The sequence below is a fragment of the Bipolaris maydis genome, assembly GCF_028858645.1.
Source record: "Bipolaris maydis strain C4 unplaced genomic scaffold PSV08scaffold_13, whole genome shotgun sequence".
NCBI classification, from domain to species: Eukaryota; Fungi; Ascomycota; class Dothideomycetes; order Pleosporales; family Pleosporaceae; genus Bipolaris; species Bipolaris maydis.
In genome coordinates, this window is record NW_027093869.1 from 89017 (window position 1) to 102786 (window position 13770).

Consider the following 13770-nt stretch of genomic DNA (forward strand, 5'->3'; position numbering starts at 1 on the left):
GTCCAAAAAATTAGATCTATTCAGATGAAGTTGTAGATAGCGCCTAGATTGTCTATAGAGCCGAGTTTTATGGTGCTTAGGAACGTTGTGCTGCAGCCGCGCGCTGGATAAGTTCTTGACGAGCCTTACGCTCCGCTGCCTTGCCAACCTTTGCAGCTTCGTTTTTAACCCGCTGATCAATAGCAGCGCGAGCGCCTGCTGCAGTTAAAACTCCACCTTGTTGTACTTGCCGACGAGTAGCATTTTGACGCTCTTGACGCGCTCTTGCGACCGCAGTCACCTCCGCGAGACTACGTTCTGCTAAGGCGCGGTCGTCCGCGATCACCGCGGCACCGCGCAATACCCAGCAAATCCTATCCTGACTCACGTCAACACCATTAATTGTATCGTGTTGAAGAGCCTGAAGCTCGCGTTTAAAGGTTCGGGTTGAGGTAGGCGTCGGCGGGAGCGCGTCGTCGTCGTTGAGTAGGTCAACGGGGTGCCTAGAGCGGGGTGGAGGGGTTGATGGGCGGGGCAATTGGAGCTTTTTGAGTACTATTTCTGGGTTGTATGGGAAGATCCCAGCCTTCTCCCACGCGTGGAGGATTGTCCGTTGCTTAAAAGTAGCAGCGCGGATACCTTTAATTGCGTAGAGAAACTCAACTTTATTAAAGTCAGTACAGCCAGTACGGGTTGCCGCCTCAACAGCGCTCTTGTGATAGTGTTTAAAGGGTTGAAAACACACAACGTCAAGCGGTTGTAGGTCGTGAGACGTATGCGGAGGCAGCGTAAATAAGATAATCTTATGGTCGTCGGCGTAACGAAAAAACTCTACTGTACAGTGAGAGCCAAATCCGTCGAAGATAAGTAGTCGGTAGACCCCGCGCTGACGTCGTGATGAGTAGTAGTCGAAGTGTTTAAGCCACTCGAGTGAGAGCGTATCATTAGAGTAGCCAGTAGACGACAGCCTAAAGGCGTACTCGTCAGGTATATCGGTTTTAGTGTACCATTTCTCTAAGTGGGTACTACCCTTAAGGATTAATAGCGGCGGTAGTACCTCTCCGTCGCCAGAAATACACTCAATAGAGGTAATATAGTCGCGGTTTGTATCCGAAGCTGAGACCTGCTGCCGCTGCTAGTCCATAGTAATAATCCATTGCGACCCACCGCAGCCTATCCGGAAGCCAGTCTCGTCCATATTGTAGGTGTCGGCGGGGAGAATCCCATGACGGTACTTGATCTCCTTCACGGCATCAAAGTGTGCTTTATATGCCTCTTCAGCAGCAGCAGCAGTACGTGTAATCTCGCGAGGTTTTTGTTTAACTCGTCGACAGTCAGGATTACGCTGTAGCCATCGAGTAATAAAGTGTTGACCAACTTTAGGTGCATAGCCAGTAGGTTCTTCGAGATCAAGAAGATACTGAACGGCATTTTTAAGCTGTGGGACAAGTGCTGGCATGCCTAGCTGATCGCAGCGGGTAATATATAAGCGTAAAGCAGCCTCTGCCGCTGGCGTAAGTCTCATATTTGTTGGTGGGCGTTCTGATTTTGAGTTGCCGCCTTGAAGTCGTCGTCTGAGCCGATGATATGGCACTACAAAATCAAGCGCAAGATCAGTAATTTTCTGGGGATTTTTTGAATTATAAGCTGCACAAGCATTCTGTATACGCTTTTCAACATCTTCATAAGAACCAAATCGCGATACCATGTCACTCTTCCCCAACATCCAAGTGGCGGCCCAATCTGAACTTGACGCCGTCCTCGGCGTCCCCCCTCGCCTCCCCACAGCCGAAGATCTCCCTCAGCTCCCATACATCGAAGCTGTCGTAAAAGAAACATTCCGCTCGCATCAAGTCGCTCCCATGGGCCTCCCACATACAAACACCTCATCCGACACCTACTCTGGCTACCATATCCCACAGGGCTCCATCGTCCTCGCTAATATCTGGGCATTTATGCACGATCCCTCGACCTACCGTGACCCTTTCATCTTCCGTCCAGAACGTTTTTTGGGTCCCGAGGCGGAACCGGATCCAAGGCGTCATGTTTTTGGCTATGGGAGACGGATCTGCCCAGGGAAGCACATGGCAGAGAGGGCATTGAAGGCTACAATTGCGAGTACCTTGGTGGTGTTTAGTATAGAGAAAGAGGGTGAGGTAGAGACGACGTTTTGTCCAGGGTTGCTAAGTCATCCTAGCCCATTTAAGTGTAGCATTAGAGCCAGGTCGGGGGTGCATGAGGGGGTGGTGAGGGGGGTGAAGGAAAGGCTCGTGGCACAGGGGGACGGCAGGGGGGATGCGGAGGAGTTGGAGGGGGTGAGGTGGTAGAGAGGTAAGTAAATATTTGGGGGTGATTGACTGATATCTATGACTGATTCGCAGATTTCCGAACAAGGTCATGATCAAAGTTTGAAGTAGTAATGCTGCTGTAGTAGTGAATAGCATGGACCATTACAATTCGAGGATCACAATGCCAAGAGGTTTTCTCATTCTAGGGCGAACCTCCTAAACTCGCCCTCTGTGTCAGACTTCAAGCAGCAGCGCACGAATCGATGTGATTTGCGCAGTTGGAACTGAAATTGTACCAAACGCGCGCTTAGTGCATCCAATTTGATGGTTTGTCATGAGTGTCGCACCAAGCAAGCATTTAATTTACGCTGAGTACAAACTGCCATCTGGCGGTATCGAACCAAGGATGGCTATATTGTGGCACGATACGTGATCGAGCTCAAAAGATCAGAGGGGGCGACCCGCAATCGAGTAGATAGATGCAAGCTGAAAAGTAATCGCTGTGAAGGGATTGATTGAAGAAGGTGTCTATCTACGTACGAAAGAGTATCGCAATATATACTACGAGCCAGTCACGTGATACTGCACCACAATATTCACCTCGACGTCGTTGGACGAGCGCTACAACTTGCAGCACTGTACGAGCACAGTGGCCGGTCAGAGGACGCTATAGAAATATTAGAGGCCATTTGGCGGGATCGAACTCAGGTTAGCAAGATTCGCTCCGACGTAGTTACACTAGTTAGCACTGCAAGTTGCGGCGCTATACGAGCGGAGCGGACGGCTAGAGAATGTGATGAAAATATTCATTAATTAGTTAACTATTCTGTAGCAGACATCGAGCGCTAAGCCATATACGGAGGGTGAGACTGTTCAAAAACATTGCGCAGCTGTGCGCAGGGGTGAAGCCTGAATCGCTAATTACAGTAGCAACTGTACAATACACGGGCATGTATTCCTGTTGGCCATGAGTATTGCTAGCGCAATGACGTTAGGTACAGTCCTTGAAAACTGTAAATTGCTCACTCAAACTGATGACGCTCATAAACAGTAACTACCCAGCAGTTGGAAAGATGCGACGCTAGACGCTGTGCCACTATATATCTTCCCGACCGTGCCACGGCCACATGACTGTTGAGAGATGAATTCACCCTCTGCTCAGGCCATAGAGCTCGTCTCTCCGTCTTGCCCTGCCATCCTCGTGAGGCCCCTAGGTTGGCTCATCCCTGTCATCCGGCAGCGTCATCCGATGCCGCAAGCGAAAGGCACGGATCTGATCTGCTGATCTGTGGGTCTTGATGCTATAAAGATCTGTTAGTCTGTAAAATGATTGCTGCGCAGCGCTTTACCTGCGATCCTCTAAACTGCTTACTGGTTCTTGCATAGAAGCGCTTTCAGCGGCCGTATGTAACACGGCGTGTATGCATATACATACAGTAACTAGTGATGTGGTTTTATTAACCTCACCTCACAGCCACGCATAGTTAGTGCAGCGGCATTAGCCGTAGCCAAAAACAAATATTGCCATCTCTCGCTCTGCGCCAAACCGCGCGGAAAATGGAGCGTCACAGAGACATCGTAGAAGCAGTGCGCTCTCGCGTCCAATTCTTTTACGCCACGAAAGCAGGTTTCCGTATCTATCACGGCAGCACAAACAGCACACGGCACGCAGATTTCGACCGCAATGCCATTGTCGATGTCAGCACCCTCAATCACATCATCTCCATCAACCATGACACCAAAACCGCCTTGGTCGAACCCAACGTCCCCATGGACGTCCTCGTCCAGGAAACCATGATAGCCGGCTTACTTCCACCTGTCGTCATGGAATTCCCAGGCATCACCGTCGGCGGAGGCTTCGTCGGAACCGCCGGTGAAAGTAGCAGCTTCAAGTACGGCTTCTTCGACCGGACCGTGCTAAGCGCTGAAGTTGTGCTTGCAGACGGCACGCTCGTGATCGCATCTGCCTGCCAGAACGCCGACTTGTTTGAAGGACTCCGAGGCAGTTTCGGGACCCTAGGCGTACTGACAATGGTGGAGATGCAATTGATTCCACTGAAACAGATGGTCGAAGTAGCATACCATCCCGCGTTCTCGTTTGAAAATGCAACAGAAACGATGAAGTATCACGCGAGCGACTTGCGAAACGACTACGTCGACGGCATCATGTTTTCAAAAGGCACGGGCGTCGTTGTCACAGGTCGACTCGTCGATATGCCTACCTCTACGTCTTCCCATCTTCCCGTCCAACGCTTCTCAAGGCCGTGGGACGAGTGGTTCTGGATCCACGCGCGAACCGCCACGTCCCGCGGCATCGTTACTAAAGAACTGGTGCCCATCCAACACTACCTCTTCCGGTACGACCGCGGCGCCTTCTGGATGGGCATGTACGCCTACAGGTACTTCATGGTGCCGTTTACGTGGCTGACGCGCTTCCTGTTCGATTACTTTATGCACACACGCATCATGTATCATGCCTTGCATGCGTCGGGACATACAGATCGCTACATCATTCATGACATTGCATTTCCAGCTGATAATGCTGCGCCGTTTCTTGAGTATGCCGACGAGGCGTTTGGCTTATATCCTATTTGGCTTTGTCCGCTGCGCCGAGATTGCAGAGGCTCAATGGGGCATGCGAACCCGTTTAGTGGGCTGGTTGGCGGCAAGCAAGTAGACGGGTATGAGGGTGAGGGTATCAGTGTCGGGCTGTGGGGCCCGTATCCATCTAACGAAGCAGAATTCGTCCGTGCGAACCGTGAGATTGAAGCGAAGATGCGGGAGCTAGGCGGTTTGAAATGGCTCTACTCGCGCGTATTTTACAGTGAAGATGAGTGGTGGCAGGTCTACGACAAGCACGGGTATGACGAGCTCCGTCGGAAATACCACGCCACGTCTCTACCCTCGATATGGGACAAGGTCAAGGATCGGGGGCGGAAGCAAGACTTTGGCACGGGATTCAAGGGCTTGTTAAAGAGACTTGTGAAAAGTAATGCGTTCTTATCGGGTCTTTATGGTGTATACAAAGCGGTGAAGGGCGGCGACTACATGCTGAAGAAGCAGAAAGCCGCTTGAGGCCCGGCATTATATATAAGCGCACACGTGCATGTGAGACAGAGTGAAGGGGCTCGATAGTTCCTAGTTATATGGGGATAGATTAACTTGCAGGGACGAAACACACGCTATCCTAAGAAACAATAATTTTGTTTCGGATAGTTAATGTGTAGAGAGCAAAGCGCCTTCTTATACAGCCTATTAATCATCGACCTTCTCTCGCTATTCCCCTGCACATCGTTTTGAAAACGGATAGTTAGTAACCCACTACAACCCGGCGACGCTCCTTCTTCCATATGCACAAGTACAGCCGGTATGTGGTGGGCATGCAGCATCATCTACTAGAACTCCAATCGCACTCGATCTGTTCTATCACTCATTCGCCAAAACAAATCACTTAAGTTTCTAACACCAGGTATTTTATATCATACCTGACTATTTAAAACTTCGACACCTATAATCCACACATTTGTACTTCCAAACTCGAGATCGAACAATCATAATTTTCTAGACCCTTGTGATTAATTTAACGTAATTAGTTTACTCTATTCCATCTAACAGCTTACTCTACATAGGTTGCATGATAATAAAACGTAAGTTAGTGTGTAAGTAGTTGTAAATGCAAGAAGTATCTTCTGTTGTGTTGTATATGATGCTGAGAGCAAGTCTAAGTACAGTGGCATTAGTCAGTGGCTAACCACATGACTATACATATTACTTCTGAGCTTACATAGTGCACTGAACGCGCACAAGTTTCGTACATCTAAAGTGGAAGTTGTAGTAATCTGTTTTGAATATCGTTCTGACGGTACTTGCTACGGCGAAGTGGCGGGTAGGTAGGGGGTAAAACGAGCTATCCCACCAGAGTTCCGTTCCGACCAAAATTCGGTTTGGCATAATTGGTAGAGATTGAGGATAGGATTGAGGATAGGATTGTGGATAGAGTCGGTGTTCGTAGGCATGGTCCGTGCCAACTCACTATTGCGCTGAGGGCTTCATCTCATGATAATTCGAGCATATCCAACTGTAATTTTTGATGACTGGAGCGGAACCTGTAGAACGCTGCAGTTCAATCCGTTGGCAAGGGAGTGAAAAAATCGTCTGGAATGCGGGTGTTGGATGGCAGCTTCTGTATGACTTTAAGAGCAGACTTTGCGAGGTCTAATTCCTTGTTGCCGATGGCCTGAATAATGAAGTCGCGGGCTACTGTGGCAACGCGAAGGAAGTAGTCGTCTGGAATGCGGGTGTTGGATGGCAGCTTCTGTATGACTTTAAGAGCAGACTTTGCGAGGTCTAATTCTTCGTTGCCGATGGCCTGAATAATGAAGTCGCGGGCTACTGTGGCAACGCGAAGGAAGTAGTCGTCTGGAATGCGGGTGTTGTATGGCAGCTTCTGTATGAATTCAAGAGCAGACTTTGCGAGGTCTAATTTCTCGTTGCCGATGGCCTGAATAATGAGGTTGCGGGCTGCTTTGGCAACGTCAAAGAAGTCTGGAATGCGGGTGTTGTATGGCAGCTTCTGTATGACTTTAAGAGCAGACTTTGCGAGGTGTAATTTCTCGTTGCCAATGGCCTGAATAATGAGGTCGCGGGCTGCTATGGCAACGCGAAGGAAGTGGTCGTCTGGAATGCGGGTGTTGGATGGCAGCTTCTGTATGACTTCAAGAGCCAAGTCTGCGAGGTGTAATTCCTTGTTGCCGATGGCCTGAATAATGAAGTCGTGGGCTGCTATGGCAACGTCAAAGAAGTGGTCGTCTGGAATGCGGGTGTTGGATGGCAGCTTCTGTATGACTTCAAGAGCCAAGTCTGCGAGGTGTAATTCCTTGTTGCCGATGGCCTGAATAATGAAGTCGTGGGCTGCTATGGCAACGTCAAAGAAGTGGTCGTCTGGAATGCGGGTGTTGGATGGCAGCTGCTGTATGACTTCGAGAGTACCCTTCGCGAGGAAAAATTTCTTGTTGCCGATGGCCTGGATGACTTTGGCACAGACACGCGTGCACAACTTGTCGACCAAGTCACCCGGATCGGTCCATGCCATCACGCATCGGACTGCACTACAGGCCTTCAGGAGGGAATCGCTCGTCTGCACCAAGACATCTGCATAAATTCGAGACAACCTTTTGTTTGTGACGGTGAGATTTCGAACTTGTGCGATATTTCGAACAATTTCCAACAAGAGCTCATCAGGTAGTGCTAGTAGGCTGGTACCCATCTCGAGGGAGTTGGAAATCTTGATAACCTCATAGTGCTTCCGATTTCGCGGTGGATACGCTTTCTCAGCCTCTACAGGATCGATCTTGTCCTTATCCATAAGGTACTCGTACTTGTCTACAACGGTCCCGCAGAACTCAGCCCAAGCCTTGTCGAGATACTTGTGGGCCTTAGCTTGTTCATCGGGATTCAAGCAACTGTAGTCGATGCTCCAGCGAGCGAGCTGTTTCCAGCCATATAGAGACATACTTGGCGCGCCAACCATAACTTGGTAGAATTCGTGTGACATAGAATTGCTGCAGTAAGTAAAGTCAGCAATTATCACTAGGCTTTTCGACACTTAGGACAAAAATGGAAGATACCTGAATAAATTTGGGTTGTCAGTATTCACGGTACAGGGTATGCCTGCAGCTAGCAATTCTGGGTACGGGTGTTCCTTTACGTTTCTGCAGAGGTGCAAGAGCTCGTTTGAAATGGGGCACAACTCGATGCAGATGCCAGGGTTGGTTTTGTTTTTCCGAAACTTTTTTACCAGGTATGGGTGCTTCATTAGGGCGAAGGCGTGACCAACGCGCTTCGATTTGAGAAGCACAGCGTCGTAGAGATTCGAATTTTTGGGATCGTCGGAACCGCCAGTGTCCAGCAGTGTCTCACCAGCGTGGAACATGAAGGGTATCTCCACATTCTCCTTCTCGCACTTTTCCTGAAAAGCAATAAGTTGGTCCTTGTAAAATGCGATGGAGTTGGGCCGGTCTTCAGCGCCGACTAGATCGAATCCTAAAGATACTTTAGACACTAGGAATGTAAATTCGAGACTGTGACTTCAATTACCGCAGATTAGATATGGAAAATCTTTCTTGAGTAACATGCACTCCTGTAGCTTCCTTTCCATTGCGTCAATGCCTATTGATCGCGGTGCACAGTATATAATTTTGAGTCCAAACGGAAATTTCTCTTCCTCCTTTTTTTTCTCCAGATCTTTCTTTTTCCAGTCTATCGCTTTCTTGATGAGCTTCATTTGGGCAGCAAAATCAAGGCAATCTTCTGGCTTCCCGCTATCATCAGAGATAAATTTGTCTAGCAGCATCAGTCGTAATTCGGCATACATAACCTTTTCGTCGATCATCTGGTCGATGGCATTGCTTATGTATGATTTGTAAGCACTCTTCACCAGCGCTTTAGGTACCCTTATGGCTTGATTGAATGAAGCCCATGTCCTTTATTATTATCCGTTAGACCAAAACTTGATTAAAGATAGTTATATGTACATACCCATTGACGGTTTGGTCGGGGCGGTAAAATTCCTCTTGACTACGCAGCATCTTTGACATCAACCATTTCTCAGCCGGATATAGAGTTTTTAGTGATGAAGATCCAAAACGATGCGGTCCTCCCTTGCGGGAAGTCTCGGGCGCTTGATCCTTATACTTTTCCGGAAATCTTTTTTCAAATTTCTTTAGAAAATTACCCCAGCGCATCCAGATTTTCTTCTGGAATTCTTTATCTTTCATATCGCTATGGGTTGTGTTTAGGGGATAATCCTCGGAGAATATGTTTACTTTATGTTTGACGGTGGTCGAATCTAGGACGTTAAAGATTAACTCGGTTGTGTCCAATTGGCTTTCGTCCTCGATACGTTGAGTGCTACGGACGTACATGTTCTCCACTTCTCGGGCTTGGAAAAGAAGTATTTCAGGGTGTAGTTCGGCATTAAAATCCAGATGCAGAAGAGCTCCCTTCGGTACCATCTTGGATATCTCAAACAGCTTGCTTTGAGTGTCTATGCGTTCTTTATTAGTAAGATATTGGCCGCCCATATCCAGATTCTTATCATCTGGCAGCGCCTCTGATCCCAGGTTTCCAAAGGTAACTTTGCGTTCATACTCGCGAATTGCGCATATAATGGTGGCGGCTCTTTGTTCTACCTTATCTTGCTCAGATTCTAAACCAGGCTTTGGCCTTGCATCCCTGTCCCAGACACTCTTATTATCTTTTTGAACAAGCCTTTCTCTTTGTTTTAGGTAATCTTCAATGTTGATTTTAGATTCCATCCTCTTGTCGAATTTGGGTCGAAACTGTGTTTTTTCTTTGCTTTTGCGTCACCTCTGTCGGGCACATCCCGGTGATAACTGGCCTGCTCAAGTGTTGGAGATCCGTACTATTGACACACAAAAAGTCTTGTTTACTCGTAAATATAGTCACGAAAATTGTCCTTCTTCTGGAAAGTCTTGGTCAACAGCCTCCAGCGGCAATTTCAACTTCTTGTTGTGATGCGGGTGAAGTCTCAAGTATAACATTTGAATAATATTTTCATGGGGGACACTAGTGGTAGTTTTCGCTTACTATCTTTTTTGAATAGATGATTATTTACGTAGTTGTACAGAGTAGTAAAATGACAATAGTAACACCTTGAAAGGTTTAGAGAGATGTTGTAACGTACATGTTTCATCACTGCATGGCACCTTTTCGACTGATGATGGCGTATTGATTACAGGTCTGAGCATCAACTAGCGAACATAGTATAGCTTCTGCAGCCATCCTAGGCACAGGTGTCATTCGTCTCAGTACCGATATAGTAAGCCAGTTGTCATCGTACTTCTAATGGTGAAACTGCATCCTCAAGTTCGTTAAGTACATATTAGACGTTAGTTCTAGAGTTTGCAACCATATCTTTTGCTAGCAGCGTCTCGTAAGTCACGGAATCTGAGAGCAACTATGGAGAATATCGATGGTTTATCGTAAGCACCAACAACGCCACACCACGTGTAGCGTCCGCCCGTCAGCAATCCTACTCGTTATGCCAAACAGAGCTATGGTCCCCTGTGAACGACTTCTCAGTGGCGCCAAGACATATTGATCGCCGATTGTGTCACGTGACTATGGCATGGTTGGAAGGATTGCGGGGCAGCGTTTTGAGTCGCATCCTCTTGCTTACTGGCTGTAAGCATAATCAGGAGTGCTAGCATTTCAGGGTTATCACACAGCAGTCAGACGTTTCGTCTAACCAGCTGACGCTTATGGAGAGTACTCGCCCCACGGAGCCTAGTTCTACCGAACTAGGCCCTACCCAGCTCAACGTCAACCACCAGCTCAACGTCAACTTTGCCACCCCCCACCACTTTGACTCAATTTTTCTCCACAACAAGATGTCGCAGCGTTTTGGGACTTACGCGGAGATTGAAGAGCGTATTGAAATTGCTATTGCTGAGTTAGATAGTGGTATCCACGCAAATGTACGCGCAGCAGCAGACTACAATCATGTGCCCTACAGCAGGCTCCAAAAGCGCGTCTCAGGCCGCGCATCAAAAATGGATCGCGCTGCACCAAATCGAAGGCTCAATCAGCAACAGGAGGATGCCCTAAAGGCCTATATTACTCGATGCGACGCGTTATACATGCCTCCTCTCATGCCGCAGCTGATTTCTGCCGCGCAGCGGATCCTTGATCTCGAGCACTCAGATGGCAAGGCACCACCCATAGGCAAAAACTGGATCTCACGATGGCTGGCGCGCAACCCAGACTGCCGCCGCAAGAAACAGAAAAAGTAGGAAATAAAACGCCTAGCAGCTAATACAGTAGAGGTCTACGAGAGGCACTTTGCTGCTCTAAAGCGCGCAATTGATGAGTACGCTATACAGCCTGGAGATCTATACAATATGGACGAGACGGGCATCCGTATGGGCGTTGGAGGTCAGCAATACGTTATAACAATGGCTGGCGACGACGACGCTATACAGTCACCGTCTGATACAAATCGCGAGATTGTTACAGTCGTTGAGACTGTCGCTGCTGACGGCTCAGTTCTGGCACCATTTATTATTCTTAAGGGCAAAGCGCACCTCTCAAAATGGTACACTAACACAAAGCTGCCTAACGACTATATAGTAGGTGTCTCAGAGACAGCGTACAACAACGATGAGCTCTCTCTTGAGTGGATTCGACACTTTGACGCCTGTAGTCGTCGCCGTCAAACAGGCACCTGGAGGCTGTTAATTTTTGATGGATTTGGATCCTATGGCACAAAGGAGCTGATCGATTTTTGTGACGACAACAATATAGTACTTTTCTCGCTCCCATCCTATACCTCTCACGACCTACAGCCTCTTGACGTTGGTGTTTTTTAAGCATACAAGAAGCACTACAGAGGCGTCGTTGAGAGAGCTGCTCGCGAGGGCTGCACCGATTTCAACAAGCTTGAGTTTCTACACGCAATTGATGGCGTTAGAAGATATACATTCAAATCTAGTACTATTCGAAAAGCTTTTGAATTAGCAGGTATCTGGCCATGGGATCCTGAGAGAGTATTGTATAAGCTCGCGCGCCTACAGAGGGTGTCAACGCCTGAGGAGATGAGCTATCTCTTTTAAGCCTCTGAGACGCCTACGCCTACAACTCCTCGCTCCTTTATTGCGTACGCTCGTAAAACGTAAGAGCTCTGTAACTATGCTGAGCATATACTAAGTAATCGGGCTGCGCGACTTGCTAGAGCGTCTGTTATACTAGGTTTGAACTACGATCTCGCGACTCGTGAGCTTGCCAAGACTACAGCTGCTGCCCGCGAGAGGACTCAGCGCTAGGACAACTCACGATTAACGATTCAGAAAGGAGGTGTAGTTACAGCTAGAGGTGCGCGAGAGGCCGTGTCTTAAAAAGCTAAAATCGCTGAGTAAAAGGCTGTACGTAAGGCTGTGAGGGAGACGAGACGGCGCCTCCGAGATGCCACCCAGCAGCCAACACCTGCCTCTGCAGAGGCCTCAACACCAAGTCAACAGGCACCAGTAATGTGTTTTATACACTGGGAGATGCCTCCCACTCAGTAGCTACACTAAATATATGATGTTTTGCGTGTTTTCGCGGCTAATTTACGATACAAATCGCATAGGTTGGCAAAGTTGACGTTGAGCTGGTGGTTGACGTTGAGCTGGGTAGGGCCTAGTTCGGTAGAACTAGGCTCCGTGGGGCGAGTAAAGTCGGGAAACCCAGACCAAGCGGGCTAGTCCACCAAAACGACCAACCTTCACAACAGGATATCAGCAGCACCACAATATTTTTTTAAGAGAAAGTTAGAGCTAGTGATTGCGCTTACTCTATAAATACTATATCTAAGCGTACAATAACTAAAATAATATCAGTCGTGCTGCAGCAGGAGCAGCGTTTCTAAGTGGGCTTCATACCGCTGGTGTTAGGCCATTTTGTTTCCGACTTTTCCGATCGACCGAGAGCCAGCCTTGTTATCTGAAATATATTCACGTGACTTCTGCCTGAGTCAATCATGTGACATGTTCTTCTAGCACGTTCTATCAGTATTTGGCCTCTGGTCTTTGTTCTATTATTAGCACAGCAGTGCCAGAAGCGCACAGCCCAGGAATTGCAGAACGGGATACGCCAGAAATTCAGACACCAGTCGATCCAATGCTGGAATCATGGAGAGCGTCTGAGGCCTGGATGTGGTGGGTGGTGGAATACATACATAGCATTATTCGTACTATAGAGAGGTCATAGGGTAAAGTTGTTTCACATATTTGCTGTCCCTCTGCTTACTTTAGTCCCTGCTGACCGTTGTACTTGGCCTTGTGGGTTGCCATTAACTATTACTATGATGCTTACCTGATAAGCTTCAAGCGCCATATAACTTGTCATAACTTCAGCAAGCTCGATAGTTGACTCACTAATATAAACGCGGTTTCTATAGTTTTAATGAATACACCGCTGCCCACTTTGTAACGTTCACTACTTTGATTTGCTCGCAAGCCACAAACTCATTATGAAGAATAAAATCCACACCTCTGTGACGGAACTCCTTAGGCGCGGGGACCGTTCAACCAGACCGGATGATTGGCCGGCCCCAGTACACAGGGAGTCCGGCCATGAAGAGATGGACGTTACATCATTCCTCGTCCGGCCCAAGTACGTGTTATGTACATATGAATCAGATAATCCTTAACCAGTTTACTAATTTAACAATGTCAGGAATGCCTACAAATTGCATGACAGTAATCTGCGAGATCTCCTTGTTCTTAGTCGCTCTTCTGGCTACCAAGAGAACTCTGATGGTACTTGGACCGTCAAACATGGATCCGAAGAGGACAAGAACGTCACTATACGGTATATCACTACACCTCGGTCAAAGGATGCCTGGCGTAGAAGTAAGTCATCCTACCAGTTAGAGAAGCTTGTTGAAGCCTAATTTCCTGTAGGTGTAACAGTCTACGATGGCGTGAAGGTTGTGCTAGGCTAA

At 48.0% G+C, this 13770-nt stretch overlaps 4 protein-coding genes across 4 annotated transcripts; 2 read left to right on the forward strand and 2 right to left on the reverse strand.

The window, feature by feature from the left end:
- On the reverse strand, positions 1–1687 carry PSV08DRAFT_228928 (uncharacterized protein; the record flags this gene model as incomplete). Its single annotated transcript, XM_014221617.2, has 2 exons — positions 1–540; positions 1147–1687. The coding sequence occupies 2 exons, from the start codon at positions 1685–1687 to the stop codon at positions 77–79; spliced, it is 1005 nt and encodes a 334-aa protein (XP_014077092.2). The 3' UTR covers positions 1–76.
- A 2137-nt stretch (positions 1688–3824) lies between these two features.
- Positions 3825–5342, forward strand: PSV08DRAFT_411760 (uncharacterized protein; the record flags this gene model as incomplete). Its single annotated transcript, XM_014221616.2, has 1 exon — positions 3825–5342. One exon carries the CDS (start codon positions 3825–3827, stop codon positions 5340–5342), a length of 1518 nt encoding a protein of 505 aa, XP_014077091.2.
- Positions 5343–7375: 2033 nt separating this feature from the next.
- PSV08DRAFT_186821 (uncharacterized protein) lies at positions 7376–9583 on the reverse strand (the record flags this gene model as incomplete). Its single annotated transcript, XM_014217034.1, has 5 exons — positions 7376–7500; positions 7530–7828; positions 7895–8309; positions 8364–8749; positions 8805–9583. 5 exons carry the CDS (start codon positions 9581–9583, stop codon positions 7376–7378), a joined length of 2004 nt encoding a protein of 667 aa, XP_014072509.1.
- A 3713-nt stretch (positions 9584–13296) lies between these two features.
- Positions 13297–13770, forward strand: PSV08DRAFT_354895 (uncharacterized protein; the record flags this gene model as incomplete). The annotated part of the gene is made up of 3 exons (XM_014221615.1): positions 13297–13439; positions 13503–13678; positions 13730–13770. 3 exons carry the CDS (start codon positions 13297–13299, stop codon positions 13768–13770), a joined length of 360 nt encoding a protein of 119 aa, XP_014077090.1.